Genomic DNA, 16877 nt, shown 5'->3' on the forward strand with positions numbered 1-16877 from the left:
GTGAGTGCCCTGTTAGAGCTGCCATCCACTGGCAGTGAGTGCCCTGTTAGAACTGCCGTCCACTGGCATTTATGAATACAGTTAACTGCTGGGAGTGGCGTGGCCTGCACAGAATGTGAGGTGTGTTTGAAGCATCTTCTGAATGAGTGCAGCACCTAAATAAAAGATGTCGTTTGTGGACTACACTCACTGTTTGCCCAGCCTGATTGGCCAGCTCTGTGCCCTGCCTCCCTAGTGTTGGGATCACAGGCGCACAGTCGTAGACAGCTTTTACATGGATGCCAGGAATCTGAACTCCACTGCTATCCTTGCTGGCCAGCTTTCTGCTGACTGACCACTCCCCCAGCCTGTAAAAAGTCCCCTTGAACTTTTTTAGACATTTTTAAAAATTTATATTTTATTGTATTTGTTGAAACAGGGTGCCATTTTAATTTAGCCCTAAGTTCACTATGTGGCTGAGGGTCCCTTCAATCACTTTTTAACAAAAAGATTTAAAAATTTTTATGTACTTGAGTGTTTTGCCTGCATTTATGTCTGTGTAGCATGTTTATGCCTGCTGCACGCCAAGGTCAGTTTTAGGATGCCCTAAAACTGGAGTTCGGGAGGCTGTGAGCCACCATGTGGATGCTGGGAGCCAAGTGGGGATCCTCTGCAACAGGAACAAGTGCTCTTAATCATTAAGCCATCTCAGTAGCCCCTTTATTATTTTTAACTTGTGTTTGTGTGTTTATTATGTGGGCATGAGCATGTCTGAGCACAGGGCTCCTGGGAAATCAGAAAAAGCCATCATTGTGGAGTTGGAATTCCAGTTTTCAGCCTCTGCTTGGGTCCTCTGCCAGAACACGATATACTCTTAATACCCCTGCCCTGTCCCCATGACCTTCTGATCCTCCAGCCTTTTCTTTCCAAGTACTGAGATTGCAGGCCTGTGCCACTGCATACAGCTTACGTACTTCTGGGGATCGCATCTTTCTTATGTTATTTGGGGATCAAACCTAGGGCCACATTTGTGCTGGGCAAGCAGCTTATCAGCAGTACACTACCCATACCCCCTTTGAAGCATTTTGAACTAATATGGGCAGATAGAGTTCAAACTCATTAACTTCTAAAATTTTAATGTTTCCTTTGTTTCATTCTTAGCTCCATTTTTAGGGATGCTTCACTCTGCAAAGAGAAGGGGTTTTTCAAAAGCAAGCGCACACTCACAGCGCTCGGAGGTATTGCCTACAAGGCTGTGGCTGCTGGAGCCTCCCAGAGAGACCCTGCTATTACCTTTAACCTTTTCTTTGTGTAAGCGTGCCAGCCAGATATCCGTGGCTACTCCCTTTCCCAGCGCACTGTATTTGTGCTAAGTAATGGAGAATGTCACCTGGAAACAAGTTTGCTGCTTGGTCTCCTTTTGATTTCTGTCTGTGCAGCTAAGCAAGGCATTTAATCTTCTGAACTTGACTTTGAGAGGCTGCTAATACTTAACATTGAGGGCAGCCTTGTTACAGTAAGAAAAAGAGCCTGTTACATCGTTTGCTTTGTATGAGGGTTGCTGGGGAGGGCCAGGCTCTTTCCAGCACTTAGGAAGTCATGTTATCTATGAAAGGCTATCTAACAAAGGCAATAGAATTTTTCCCATTAAATTTGTTTCTGTCATGTGTGTGAGTGTGCACATATGTGATGCTGGAGCTCAGATCCAAGGCCTTGGCATGCTGGCAAGTCTCTCTACTCCTAATGCTGTGTCTCCAGCCCTTAGCTTTTTGAGACAGGGCTTCCTGAAGCTCACATTGGCTTGGAACTTGTTATCTCCTGCCTCCGTTTCCCAGTGCTAGGTTTATGGTGTGAACCCCTATGCCCAGCCATAGTATTAAACTTCATGCTCCTCCTTAGAAATTCTAGATGCTGTATGTCGGGTTATCTTATGGGATTCTCTCTGTCAAATGTCAAAGCTGGTGTTACTTTTCAGTGGGCTAGCCAGGGACCTTCCTCGAGTGCTTGGTGATTCCTTGGCTTCCACAGGTTTTGAGAAATGTGAGCAACGAAGGCATGACAAAGAAACCCAGGGAGGATAGACACACTGAGGGACGAAGTATGCCCGTCTCTGAAGGGTGAAATTTCTAAATGACTTAAGAGCAAGATGGCCCAGAGGGTAAAGGCTCTTGCCACCAGGCCTGATGAACTGGGTTCGATTCATGAAATCCACATGGTAGAAGAAGAGAAATGACTCTTACAAGTTGTCTTCTGGTCCCCGCATAGTGTTGTAGTACATGTGCACCCACCACACACATACATACACAAGTGTAAATTTAAAGTGTGTGTGTGTGTGTGTGTGTGTGTGTATGTATGTATGTATATGTGTGTGTATGTATGTGTGTGTGTGTATGTGTGTATCTATGTATGTATATGTGTATGTGTGTTTGTGTGTGTATGTGTAGACAGCACAGCCTAATCTAAAAACTAAGAGTTGACTATGTACTTCACTATGACTGTTTCTCATGTCTCACTTCCACCTCTAATCGCCCTTCATATCACAGGAAGCAAGAGTCCTCCTCGTCCTACCATGAAGGATTGTGATTAAGACGCAGACTCAGACACCTAGCAAAGATCTAGGTACTGAGGTCTCTCTCATTGTCCCGAACTTCTGGCTCAGGGGCCTCAACCTTGATGAAGCTTCACTCTGAGCCAGCAGACAGCCTCCACTGACATTTTGATCTTCCTAATGCACCCTCCCTCTTCTGCTCCCCAGTCCCAGCGTCAGCGTAGTCGAGCAGGGGAGGATGTCCCTGGTAGGTCAGTTCCCACCTGCTCTGGGCCTGGAGAAGGAAACTTGGAAGAAAGTTGTAAACAGGTAGATGGAGCCTAACTACTAACCCCAAGCACACCCTCTGTCCAGTCCACCTTCACATTGTCCATACCAGCCCCGCCCTGTGAGGCCACTGAGAATGACCATTAATATGATGGCATGTGCCTCTGTGTGCCTGTTGATGTTGGTGTCCTGATTAACCACCTTCCCAGTGAAATGGTTTCTAAGTGTAGCTCACTACCATATCATAAATATCCAGGACTCAGGCAGACGCTTTCACCTGAGCTGGGGCCCAGCGCCCCTGGAACAAAGTGCTGCTGCCATGCCGATGAGATGGGGACAAGAAGGTCCCTGAGGAGGCTGAGCCAGCTAGCCTATTCTGCCTGGCAAGCTCCAGCCCACTGAGTGGTGCTGTCCAAAAACCAAGGTGGACAACACCTGAAAACAACCTGGAGGTTGTCCTCTGGCCTTCAGGTGAACGCACGCGCGCGCGCGCGCACACACACACACACACACACACACACACACACACACACACACACAATTTTTTTTTCAAAGTACCTTGCCTTCAGTGGTTTTGTAAAGCAAGTTTACTGTTCTCAGTAAATTTAGAAACTTTGTGTCCTCCCGCTTTCCCACATCAGAAGTTTTTACAGCTGAGTAGTATCAACACTGAAACATATATCAAGGTTTGTGCTGCCTGCTTAGAAGAAGCCCGTTCTTTTGTAAAGTGGAGAGGCACCAGGCAGATGATGGTCCTAGGAGTTCTTGGTACACAGTGAGTTTGGAAGAACCTTCCACCTACCCCTGGATTCTACTGGAAAGGAGCACTCCGCCAGGAGAGAGGGCGCAGAGGTTAAGAGCACTGACTGCTCTTCCAGAGGTCCTGAGTTCAAGTCCCAGCAACCACATGGTGGCTCACCACCATCTGTAATGGGATCCGATGCAGTTTTCTGGTGTGTCTGAAGACAGCTACAGTGTGCTCATATAAGTAAAATAAATAAATCTTTAAAAAAGAAAAAATGAGGATCACTCTTAAGATTCCATTTGACCCTGAAATTGCCAGGCCATAACAACTTATAATTGTCCACTAGAAAAAGTTAGCAAGGGGCTGTGGAGATGCTTCAGTGGGCAAAGTGCTTGTATGATTGTGAGGGCCTGGGTTCAGACCCCCAGCACCTATGTGAAAGAGCATGGTAGAACACACATAAAATGCCAGAGGAACAGAAGCAAGCAGGTCCCCAGAACTCACTGGCCAGCCAACCTAACCAGATCAGTGACTGGGTTAGTTTAGTGAGCTAGAGAACAATGTCAGCCTCTAGTTTCCACACATGCACGCACACATGCACACACATGCACGCAAACGCGCGCACACAAGAGAGGTTAGCAACACTTGGAAGATTTTATCAGACTACCTTAGTGGTTCTGGCTGTGGAGGAGGCAGTGCAGGGGCGTTTGTGAGTGTGTTGTGTGCCTTTTCCACTTTCTGAGGTAGTAAGCATGAGTTATCCCCCATGTTTTCACAAATGCTCTTTAAATAGTTTAGTATTTGAAAGTGACCTTTTTGTTTGTTTTTGAGATGGAATATTGCTGTCTAATTCGGCTGCTTGGTTTCTAGACGGTACTAGACTAGATGGTGCTAGGGACTTGTAGAGCTCCTCCTGCTTCTGTCTCCCAAGTGCTGGACAGAATTATCCTCCAATGTAACCATCTTGATAGTAATGGCAGATACAGTCTCCCTCGCTCGCTTGCTTGGATTCCAATTATTTCCAGTTCTCACTCGATCACAGGGGTTAGGGCCATAGCAGTTTCATTGTCAAAGTTTGATTTGAAATCTTTTTAAAAGCATATTCTCAAATTATATTTTTAATTTCTGAAGTTTTGGTCTCAGGAAAAGACTGTACTTTGTAACCATCTTTAAGCCAAAGTTTGACTTTTGAGGACCGGAGAGGGGGCTCAACAGCTAAGCGCACTTGCTGCTCTTACAGGGGACCAGAGTTCAGTTTCCAAGTACAATATCAGGTGGCTCACAACGGCCTGCTCCTCCAGCTCCAGGAGATACAAAAGCCTTCTTCTGACTTCTGTAGACGTTTGTATGTATGTGCTCATGTGTGTATGCACACACAATCTCACACAGGGGTGAGGGGATAAAAATAAATATTTTGAAAGTAAAAGGAGCTGGAGAAATGACTTAGCAGTTAAGGGAACTGACACCTTCTGGCCTCTGTAGGTACACGTGCATGCACATAGCATACACATAGACACATTCACATACTCACTAAATACATGTGTGTTTTAAATTTAGCATTGGAATTACTTGAAAGAGCCTAACGAGTTAGAATTTAAAGGTCTTACTGTGTGCTTTCTTTCCTGAGATAAATGTAAATCTTATTAAATAGCCAAGAATTTGCACATTGTCTAGGGCTACAAGCTTACTATTCTTAAAAGATGCTGCTTTTCATTAGTATCATAAAAAACTTCAAGTTAGTTTGAGGTGTTATATGTGCATTATTCTGGGAGGAAATATAGTCTCTTAAGGACAGTGGCACATTTCACGAGGAAAATAGACTGTTCCAGAATGCAGTAAGTAGAGGACTTGCCCAGCATGCCCTCGTTCTGTCCACAGCTCCTCGTAGTATGGCATGGTCGTGCACAGCTGTCATCCTGGCACTCCAGGGCTGGAGTCAGGAAAGCCAGAGGTTCACAGTCCTCACTGGCTACATATAGCAAGTTCAGGACCAACCTGAGGCTCTGTCTCCAAGATGAAGAGAGACAGTTTTCAGGGGCCACTGTGCACATGTAAAGCCCAAGTCTCTATGCATCATTACTGCAGTAGTGGCACACTTGTGTTTTCCTGTGCTGAAATTCCCATCCCCTGCCTGCCTATTCCTCATTGTGTGATTTTTCCTGCATGTGTGTGGAGTTTCCCTGACATCTCATGAATGGTTTTTAACAGTACATATTTATTTGCCGTGTTTGAAGTTGGTTTGGTTACACAAATCACCTAACAGTACCTTCATTTGTTTGAAACAGCTTGTTTACTCAGGACAGTATGGTTTGTCACAGTACGTCATCAGTAATGATGTTTCTCAGGTGTGGGTAAGAGTATGCCAGCCACCTGGAGTCTGGGGTAGAGAGGCCGACAGAAAGTCTGGGAACTGTATGTGGTGATCAGGAGAGGAAATGGTGTCTGATGCTTTTCTAAATGAATGCTTTTAGAAAGCTGAAAGAGAATTTTCTATTCCACAAAGAATATTCTTAGTTTTTAATTTGACCCTATATCATGGAAAATATTCCAGATATTTTACTGTAATCCTAAATATTATAGTCTCTGAAAAGATGTCTTATAGTCAGTTAAAATAAAAATGAAATAGAAACTAGAAATAGTTTTGCATATTTTTTTCTTTCTCATGACTTTTAGAAATTAATTCGAAATGGCAATTGGTACTTACTTTCAGCTTAGCTTGAGGGTTTTTTTTTTCTTTGTTGTTGTTTAAGACAGATTCTCTGCTCACTTGGATGGCCTGGACCACACTGTGTAGACCAGGGTGCAGGCACTCAGAAATTGGCGTTGGCCTCTGCCTCTGGAGTGCCGAGATAAAAGGCAGGCACCACCACACCAGCTTCAGTGGCTCTGAGTCAGCCTCCTCACTAACTCCTGAGTCTTTGGGTTTTAAGCTCAGACTCCCTAAGTCTTTGTTCTGCTTCTTAGGCATAAAAGAAGACATTTTTCACCTGTATTTAAAATTTCTAATTTAGTCAAGTGCAGTGGGGTAGAATGTCCCAAGATAAACCCAACAGTGGTTTGTCTGGAAACTTCCTCTTCCCAGGGTGCCCTGCCAGCTTATCCGCGTCTCCCTAGAGTGAGAACAATCCTTAGCATTTAATATTTTTATATTATATGATGCGACGTTATTAATATTATTCTACTCACCAGCTTCCTTCCTCCTGCTAGACAACAAAGGAAATGTGTCGTCCAAGGCCAGGCGTTAAAGCAGAAGCAAGGACTATTCCAGATTAAAGTCAGGCCCTCTCCTTTTAAAGCGGTGCTTGGGAACTCTGGTGGTGCGGCACACTCGGCACTTACCCACGCCTTCTTTTTCTAGGCAGCGCAGGTTGTGCTCATCTCACTGTTTGAACTGAACACTCCTGAATTTACCATGTTACTTGGTGCCTTGCCAAAAACATTCCAGGATGGTGCCACCAAACTCCTGCATAACCACCTCAAGAACTCCAGTAATGCCGGTGTGGTAAGTGCCTGCTCGTGCTTTGATCATGGCCTCCAGGTGACCCGCGCCCAGCCACCAGGCTGAGGGGCGGCCAGCTTCCTTGTCCTCTTTTCACAAGCTTTGAGCCTATGAGGTTGGCTTGTGCTCCAGAAGTCCGTGGACTTAGAACTCCCGTGGGTAAGGTTGTCAGATCAGTTAAATGCTTACCAAGTTGTTTTATTATTCCCTCATTGTTTGAATCTCAGTTATTTTATTCCTGTAGTGATAGAATTGCTTAATCGTATCACTTAGCAGAGCTATTGTTAGCTCCTTTCCCATTGCACCGACTAGAGGAACTGAGGAGAGGATGTGTCTTGGCTCGCATTTCCAGTGTGGTTCAGTCTTCATGACAGGGAGGGCGGGTGGCAGGAGTGTGGGGCAACGGGTCACACTGCACCTACCGAGGAGCAGAGAGCAGTGGCTGCTTGCTGATGCTCAACTCGCTGTGTTCCTTTTATTCGGTCTGGCACTCTAACCCATGGGATGACACTGCCGGAATTCAGGGTGGGTCTTCCCATTCCCACCTTAGTTAATCCAGTCTTGAAAGTCTCTCGCCAGCTTGTCCGGTGATTGGTCTTCTATGTGATTCTGGATTTTGTCAGATTAGTAGTATTAGCTACCATAAACTGACAGTGGCCATTAAGCTCCAAGAGTTCTGGCAGAGCAGCCGTCCACTGAAGCTTATAAGTTAAGGCAGGGTTGGGGTGCGGCGGGGTTGTCATGGTGGACAGATCCCACCCACTTACACCTGGGTTATGAGACTTGGACTTTCCAGAAAACCTCTGGATAATGGTGCCTACACTCCTTTGCCCCAGGGATCTCCAAGCAATACAATTGGCCGGACACCTTCCCGCCACCCCAGCAGCAGGACCAGCCCCCTGACATCACCCACCAACTGTTCCCATGGGGGACTATCTCCAAGGTAAGCTTATTCCAAGAGATGAACAATGAAAGTGCCTGCTTAGATGTAAGCTGAAAAGCAGAGTCTAGGACAGGGGTGTGGGCTCCCTCCTCCCTCCCCCTCCTCCCTCCTCCCTCCTCCCTCCTCCCTCCACTTGCAACTGTGCCGTCTTTGGCGGTGAACTCCTGCACCACAGTGAACAGTTTGTGCCCCATGTTCTCTGTAGCGCTGCTAGGTCTAAACACTGAGCCAAGTACCTCATAGATTTAAACACTGGCGGCCACATGAACTCCTGAGGAAGCCCTTCGGCTGTCCTCTAAAATATAGAGAACCATAATGCTGTTACTGAGGTAGACCCTTTAGAGTCTGCGCCAAGCCTAGGGTTGTTTTCTGCTCAGCTTTCCACTGCAGAGCTGCCCATGTCCTATTCAAAGCAGATGTTGCTCTGCAAGGATGGTGGCCAGAGACCTGCACATCATGGCATTCAGCATGTACTAACTCTTGTTAGTCTGGGGGCCGAACTTCTTACTTGTTAGTTTTATTTTTGTTTTTGAGCTGTTTGCTAAGCCGTCCTGGTTGGCTTGGAACTTTCCATGTATACCTCGCCTCAGCCTCTAGGCTCCTGAGATGGCAGTAATATATCACCATGCCCAACAGTGGGGTGTCCACAGAGGAGAGGTGTCTCAGGGCCTGTTAGACATCAGAGTGGTGGCTATGAAGCCACAATATATTCTGCATAAGCAAGGGCCTCAAGGGCTCTATTTTATCTATGAGAAGTCAAGGTCAGGCCTTTGGGCTATGAAAATATGCCGAATATACCCTTTCCTGGTAAAGGCCTCCATCTGCTGAAAAGATGTCTACATGTCACACAGAACTCATCTACTTTGGTTGTGTCTGTATGACAGGCCTAAAAACCTGATATCGGTCCTGAGGCGTACACTTCAAAAGGAGTCAGTCAGTCTCCCGAGGTAGTCAGTCACTGACATCTCCTAGCTCAGGTGTGTTCCAGATTGATCTCTGCTAAGTCTGTAGAGAGATCTGCGTGCTTTCTTTATTCAGGCATAAAGGTACTGAGATTGAACATTATTTCCTGCCTCCACAGTGTTTCAATAATCCTAATTGATTTCCTAGCTGTAATTAGCTTGGAATTTTTACTAAGAAGCTGTCTTTCCAGATAGGGTGTCTCAAGAGTTAGAGATAGCAGTTAGGCACTAATTATCAGAGCAGTCCCACACAAGGCAGAATTGCTTTATTAACCAGAAAGAAATTGTAGGGCTTCCGTCACTAATTATCTATGTTATAGCCAAGGAATGCCAGTATACGACCTTCAGCTACTTGCCTCAGGCAGATCCAGAGAATTTATCTTGGGGCTACCAAAACAGCCCAAGAAGAAGGACACCACTGCTCCTCTGCCTTGCACCTGGCTGCTTGTTCTCACTGACCTTGATGTGGCCGTCTCCTGCCTGCGAGACTTCTGTCGGTTGCCCTGTTTTCTGTATACTATATAAGCTTGATTTTTACTTTGTACAAATTGCATTCAGATACCACACTCCCTTGTGTTGTGTCTGTTTGTCGTTTCTTCACCAACGCTTTCTCTACCTGACTAGGACCCTGATTCCCCCACAGGTTGAGGGAGGCCCAGACTGGCCGGGCCGTGACATCACATTTAGTTTTGTTTCCACCTTTTGTTTTGGTTTTCATTTTGAGACAGGGCCTCATTTGGTCCAGGCTGCCTCAAACTATGTAGCAGAGAATAATCTTGAGCTCAAGGTCATATGCCTTACTCCCTCTTCCCCCAGCCCCAGTGAGGGGGGCTACAGGCATGTAAGACCACGCCTGGCACACTGGTGCTTTTAAATATAACTTTTTGTGGATTCCTTTCTTACCACTAGCATCCTCTTCAGACAGTTATACTGTCAATATCATAGAACAAAGAAAATCTGTACTTGGGGAAAACGTGTTTTATAAGCTGTCACAGCACCTTGCTGTCTTTGATTGCTTTGTATGTGCTGGATTATCAAGGAATGTTTATAGTATCCGGTCCATACTTGATCTGGATATCAACTCTGATGTCATATCTGTAGGTGCAATCTGTGTTGTCAGGGATGCAGCGTGTTAGAATCAGACAGATACTGATGAGAGGCCTCGGCCCTCTTGGGGATTGGGTGCTAAGATCACTGAGGTACATGGTTTAGCCTGAGTGAGCAGGGTGCAGTACAGACAGGGAAAACTTTATGGAAAATGCATGTGTTCTGTCGGTTGATGCTTTGTCCTCTTAATGAGGAAGCCTGTTCTTCCATAGTGCACAATTCACATATCTCTCCGCTATTGCATTGTTAGGTAATGAGAAAAGATAATACCTCAAATTAAGTATTTTACTACTTTGATACTAAGTTAAAAAAAGACTGGCTAGACATTAATCTTTACAGTTCTCCAAATCATTAAAAATGTTCATTAATTCTTAACCATACCTTTCTTTTAACTCTTAGGTGAAAGAAGTGAAGAGATTTATTTTCAATATCGAAAGTTCTGGCTGTGGCTGGAATATTATTTTCTCATGGCCATGTCTTCTTTAGTGAATCACTCAGTTAATATAGTTAATATAGTTTTAAACACAAGGGTTGAGTTGCTTGTACCTCTCTCAGGGGATGGTAACATTCCCTCCACCATGTTTCTAAGCCATACAATATCCTTGAAGTACGATCTTGACTCTTACCTTTATTTTGAAAGGAGAAATAGAAGACCACCTATTTGTTTGTTTGTTTGGTTTTTGTTTTTTTGTTTTGTTTTCTGCACATGAAGATGAACTAGGATTTTTGTTTTAATCCAAAAGTTGTGTAGTTTGATCATGGTGATAATAAGGGACTGTTTTAAAGTTACCACTCTGTTTGATGTAGCTTTAGATTTCCCTGGCGAAAAGGTTCTTTTCCTCAAACAATAGTATCAGAGATGTCTAGAGGCTAACACTGTGTAGACTATGTCATTACTGATTGGTATTGAGAGAGGGGTGGCTGCCAGCTATTCCCAGCTAATGATCAGGTATGACCCCGTATCCGAGCGGAGATTATCATTTGACACATACTTACATTTTAGTTTATTTTACCCATTAAAATTTTGTGTTAGAGAAGGAGTTGCAGTTGCAAGTATCTAAGATCTGTTGTATGTTCCTGATGAACACATCCCAGAACAAAATGGAACTGCATGGTTACCTCTGGGTGCACTGGCAAAGCTGTCCTCAGATGGCTCTTGCGTTTCTCCTGGCTGGGTGAAGTAGTGCCATGGCAAGAGTTTGTACCAAGTCTAGCCCACATGTGGAACCACACTTGGGTACCACCCCTGTCCCTCTCTGCTTACCCCCAGCATGAATGTGGTTTGAAAAGGGGCTTTAGATCCTGTACCACAATGACCTCTCACCTCCAGGCTGTATTTTCCCTACAAAATGGGTTCTGTGCCCTCCTCAGGGATGCTAGCCCCTAGGAACACCAGCTGTGACAACTGTGTTGGTGGCACTGAAGGTGGTGATGGCTCACTTGGTAAACCACTTGCCTTCCAGGCATGAGGACTTGAATTCAATCCTCAGAATCCCGTTTTTAAACAATGTGAAAGGCTAGGCACTTCTATTCCCAGTAGTAATGAGACAAGAGGTGAAAACTAATCCCCAGACCATGCATACAGGCTAACCTGCCTAGCCTCGCCCATTTGGTGAACTTCCTGGCTCCTTGGACGCCTCGTCTCATATACAAAGCAGAAGGTACCCGAGTAGCCGCTGAGGTTGTTACCTGACCTCCATACAAACACATGTATGTACAAACTGCTGCAGCAGACAGGATGCTGTGGGCTCTGCCCTGTTCTTAAGACTTGTGATAGGAGTTAGAACTTCCCGGGGGTTCGCAAGCCCAGGTCAGCTACTGACACCGACAAGCAATTAGCTAGCTGTGTTCCCAGGTGCATTTTAGTTTGCTATGGGTGACTCAGAGCCAGAGGAATGCCATTTCATATCTGTAGTTTATTTTTTCCTCTGAGCTGGCCAGCCGGGACTTACTGCTTCATCTGCCCACCCTCCAACAGCATGCTGCCTTCTAAACTCTGACTAGATCTCCAGTTCAGCAGCACTGTCTGCTGCCCTGGAGTCCCCTCACGATACTGTGGTCTTAGAGCACCTCAACTGTCCCACTTAAGTCTTTAGAGTGCTGCCTCTGGTCCTTTCTGAAGCGACTCAAGTACCACCTTAGTGGCCTCAGTTTACAGTGCTTCCAATGTCTGTCCAGCCCAGGCAGACAGCATGCCCTCTCACAGGTATGCACATGGCTACACTTGGGTCTCAGTTGTCTTTGGATCTTTTTGTTTTGTTTTGTTTTTTTGCTTTTTCTTTTCCAGATACAATGTTTCTCCATGTAGCCTTGGCTATCCTGAAACGCACTCTGAGCTAGCCTCTAGCTCACAGAGAGATCTATCTGCTTCCCGAATGCTCTGCCAAATTTATTTATGTATTTTTTTTTTAAGATAGAACTCTTGTCTGCACGTACACCTACATGCCAGAAGAGGGGATCAGATCCCTTTATAGAGGGTCCTAAACCACCATGTGGTTGCTGGGAATTGAACTCAGGACCTCTGGAAGAGCAGCCAGGGTTCTTAACTGCTGAGCCATCTCCCCAGCCCACCTCAGTTGATTAATGCCATCAGCTTAGCCGATGACTGCGGAAGGAAAAATAAAAACAGCCTGAACTGAAGAGCAAACTGTAAAATGACTTTGTTCTTTTTTTCACTCCATGTACAAAGTACTAAATTTTGCTCCAGCTGATTTTATAAGACTTTGTCAGGAAACAGAAATTCTAAGGAAACTCTGATGGAGCAGCTTCCTCCTCCCCTCCCCTTTGTATCTGTGTTTTTCTCTCTCTGATTTTCCTCTTCTGATCACTGCAGTCGGTTGTGGGGTTGGAGTGCCGACGGGCTATCGAAGCCCCCACCTCCCTTTTCTCAGCCTAACTCCATTCCCACCGCTCCCTCCCACAAGACTCTCAGGCGTTCTTACTCTCCCAGGTAACATGCTGCCTGTTCAACTTGTTCAAGATGTCACAATATTATTGTGTTCCCAATATTGCCCTGGGTCTTTTAGAAAGCCTTTGAGCTCCTCTAGTGAGATTCCTGCCTCCATTTAGATGAGCAGGAATGGAGCCTGGGTGAGACGTGTGAGCAGGAATAGGCTCAAGTGCCAGGCTGCTGCTCTGTCTAAGAGACAGGGACACTTTAACCACGCAACCAGATTCACCACCATTTCCTCTCATGGCTGTTTGTCCTAGCAGAGCAGGCAGGACCATCGTGGTGTCCAGGTGGACAGTGGTGGGTGCGGTTGCCTTAACGTGAGGCCCAGGTGCAGAAGAGCGAAGGGTCAGGGGAGACTGTGCTTCCCACAAGTCGCTGTTCCTAATGCAAAACACTGTTTCACAGCCACCAGACAGAAAGCCCTAAGAGGTGTGTCTTAGTTTGCCTTTTACTACTTCGATAAAACAACGTGGCCAAAACAGCTTGAAGAGGGAAGGCTTTATTTCAGCTAACAGTTTGTAGTCTGTCTTCCAGAGAAATCAGGGAAGGAACTCAAGACAGGAACTGAACCAGTAGCCGTGGAAGAGTGCTGCTTACTGGCTTGCTCAGCTTGATCTCTTATACCATCTACCCAGGACAGGACACCACCCACAATGGGGTGGCAGGCTCCCACATTAATCATTAACCAAGAAAATGCCCGCCGGGCGTGGTGGCGACACCTTTAATCCCAGCCCTTGGGAGGCAGAGGCAGGCAGATTTCTGAGTTCGAGGCCAGCCTGGTCTACAGAGTGAGTTCCAGGACAGCCAGGGCTATACAAAAAAACCCTGTCTCGAAAAACCAAAAAAAGAAAGAAAGGAAGGAAGGAAGGAAGGAAGAAGGAAAGGAAAGAAAGGAAGAAAAAAGGAAAGAAAGGAAGAAAGAAAGAAAATGCCCTACAAGCAATGTGATGGAAACATTTTCCCAACTGAGGTGGTTCTGCCCAGATATATCTAGCTCAAGTCAGGTTGACAAAAGAAAAAAACAAAAACAAAACAAAACAAAAAACCCAAAAAGCTAGGATAGGTTGTATCATTGTCCTGTCTCCCTAAAAATGCCCTACCTAGGACTGAAGCTAGTTTCGTGGCAGAGCTCCTACCTAGCCTTTGTGAGTACTCTAATACTGACGAACAAATAAGTGTGTTAATTAGGAAAGATGCTCTACTTTCAGACAGAAAGCTATTTGTCCCTAGGAAGCAGCCGGTGAGAGTGGGAGTGAAACTGTTAGGCGCTGGCTTAGTGAACCATATTACACATCTAGAAAGACAATTATGTTTGTGATCCCAAGAAAGTTCCAGTTTCTTGAATACTGCCATAAAGATCCAAAGCTGACAGCATGCATGCCATTGCATGTACAGAACTCAGGAAGACCAGCTGTCACTGTGCTCTGTAAGAGTGTGTACCCAACTGAGTAAAAAGAACAGGAAGAAAGCCAGAGGGCTTGTGAGGTTAAAATACTCGCTCCCATCCCTGACCACATGAGTTCAATCCCTGAAACCCACAGAAAGGGAAAAGGTGAAACCACCTCTACAGGGTTGCCCTCTGACCTCCACATGGGCACCATGGAGTGTTAGCATGTGGGCATGCATACACACACAGGCACAGTGTTAAATTTTAAAAATTTAAAAAGCAAACATAGCAAACAAGCAACAGCAGCTGCTGTGGGTTCTCTATGATAGCACAGATTCTATCCTCTCTCTAATGATACCTGCAGCTGCTGTGGGCTCCTCTGATAGCCGACGCACAGATTCTGTCCGCTCCTCTGATAGCCGATGCACAGATTCTATCTGCTCCTCTGATAGCCGACGCACAGATTCTGTCCGCTCCTCTGATAGCCGATGCACAGATTCTGTCCGCTCCTCTGATAGCCGATGCACAGATTCTATCTGCTCCTCTGATAGCTGATGCACAGATTCTATCCGCTCCTGTGATAGCCGATGCACAGATTCTATCCACTCCTGTGATAGCCGACGCACAGATTCTATCCGCTCCTGTGATAGCCGATGCACAGATTCTATCCACTCTCTAATGATACCTGCGTTTGTCACTGCTCTGGTGGGGATCCCTGTCACCCAGTGTAGACCTGCTTCATTGACGTCCCCAGCACACTGCCCTGCTTGCCCTCCCACACACAGAGCCTCATTCCACTCATCCTCCAGCGGACATCCCTCTCCACAATCACCTTTCCCAAATGCACACATAACATCTGTCTGACCCAAAAGTTGGTAACTGTGGCGTGGGGGTCCAGAGTAGAATGCTTACCCAGCATGCCCAGAACCCTGGGTTCAGTGCCCAGCAATGAGGATGGGGGCGAGGGGAAGACACGAGAACTTCCAGTAAGCAGCTGAGGGAGATAAGGCTGCCTGGAAATGGGTTTCGAAGACTAACAGACGCTAGTGATTTCATAACAAAAGTATTCTTTCTCTATACCTGGTGTTCTTAGCCCTCAAATGATAGAAAAGAAAGGTCCAAAAAACAGACTTCCTCTCTCCCTGTTGATTTATTTCTGTCATTCTGACCCAGTGTCCCTGCCCACCTGCCATCTGGTATTCCACATGGTAGTCACTGGGGTACATTAGGGTGACGTGACCTGCCCTTAGGTCAAAGGCTGTTGGTTGACTGACTTATTACTCTTCCTAATCTAAGACTCACAGCAAAGCCCCTCAGTGTCCAGTTGGAAAGTTTACAGGTAATCAAAGCTTGGGCTTTAACTCAAACAGTTACGTCCTGGGATTGTGTCCAAGCTGAATGGGGGCACTCTGAGTCACATGCAGACTCACTTTACCAGCCTCTGCACCGTCTTCATGTGTCACCCCTCATGTCTCAGGGTTGGGGCCTCGAGAGGAGCACTTACTGTTCTACCACAGTTTCGGTCCTAGCACCTCCATCAGGTGGCTCACAAATGCCTGTAACTTTACCTCTCAAGAGCCGACACTGCTTCTGGCCTGAGTGCCTGTGCAAGCACATGTACATACAAGCACAAAAACAAAAGATAAACATCTTTTAAAAATAGATTTAGGGGGGCTGGAGAGATGGCTCAGTGGTTAAGAGCACTGACTGCTCTTCCTGAGGTCCCGAGTTCAAATCCCAGCAACCACATGGTGGCTCACAACCATCTGTAATGAGATCTGATGCCCTCTTCTGGTGTGTCTGAAGACAGCGACAGTGTACATAAAATAAATAAATCTTTTTTTTTTTTTTTAAATAGATTTAGGGTTGTTTGTCCAACCCACTTCCTGATGACAACCTTCCTGGGAAATTTTTCCCTAAGAAGTGAAGGCTTAAAGGGCATTGATCTGAAAGAAGGCAAACAGTAGAGAGCATCAAGTGAGAGGGAGATGGTGCCAGTCACCAGAGAGCAAAAGGGAGACGGTGCCAGTCACCAGAGAGCAAAAGGGAGACGGTGCCGGTCACCAGAGAGCAAAAGGGAGACAGTGCCAGTCACCAGAGAGCAAAAGGGAGACAGTGCCGGTCACCAGAGAGCAAAAGGGACACAGTGCCGGTCACCAGAGAGCAAAAGGGACACGGTGCCGGTCACCAGAGAGCAAAAGGGACACAGTGCCGGTCACCAGAGAGCAAAAGGGAGACGGTGCCGGTCACCAGAGAGCAAAAGGGACACGGTGCCGGTCACCAGAGAGCAAAAGGGACACGGTGCCGGTCACCAGAGAGCAAAAGGGAGACGGTGCCGGTCACCAGAGAGCAAAAGGGAGACGGTGCCGGTCACCAGAGAGCAAAAGGGAGATGGTGCCGGTCACCAGAGAGCAAAAGGGAGATGGTGCCGGTCACCAGAGAGCAAAAGGGAGATGGTGCTGGTCACCAGAGAGCAGTCACTCTCAC

The 16877-nt window shown here is 46.3% G+C and overlaps 1 protein-coding gene across 35 annotated transcripts in view; it reads left to right on the forward strand.

Moving 5' to 3' along the window:
• The window catches only part of Clasp1 (cytoplasmic linker associated protein 1), a 234636-nt gene that overhangs the window by 184644 nt on the left and 33115 nt on the right, over positions 1 to 16877 (forward strand). For 22 of the 35 annotated variants that reach the window (XM_031380155.1, XM_031380225.1, XM_031380232.1 and 19 more), the window contains 3 exons: positions 6898 to 7041; positions 7875 to 7981; positions 12884 to 13000. In XM_031380155.1, coding sequence (XP_031236015.1) covers positions 6898 to 7041; positions 7875 to 7981; positions 12884 to 13000 — 368 coding nt within the window. The remainder of the gene's footprint in view (positions 1 to 6897; positions 7042 to 7874; positions 7982 to 12883; positions 13001 to 16877) is intronic. The other 13 variants (XM_031380324.1, XM_031380271.1, XM_031380289.1 and 10 more) reach the window with 1 other exon arrangement.

Source organism: Mastomys coucha, unplaced genomic scaffold, assembly GCF_008632895.1.
Source record: "Mastomys coucha isolate ucsf_1 unplaced genomic scaffold, UCSF_Mcou_1 pScaffold1, whole genome shotgun sequence".
Taxonomy (NCBI): domain Eukaryota; kingdom Metazoa; phylum Chordata; class Mammalia; order Rodentia; family Muridae; genus Mastomys; species Mastomys coucha.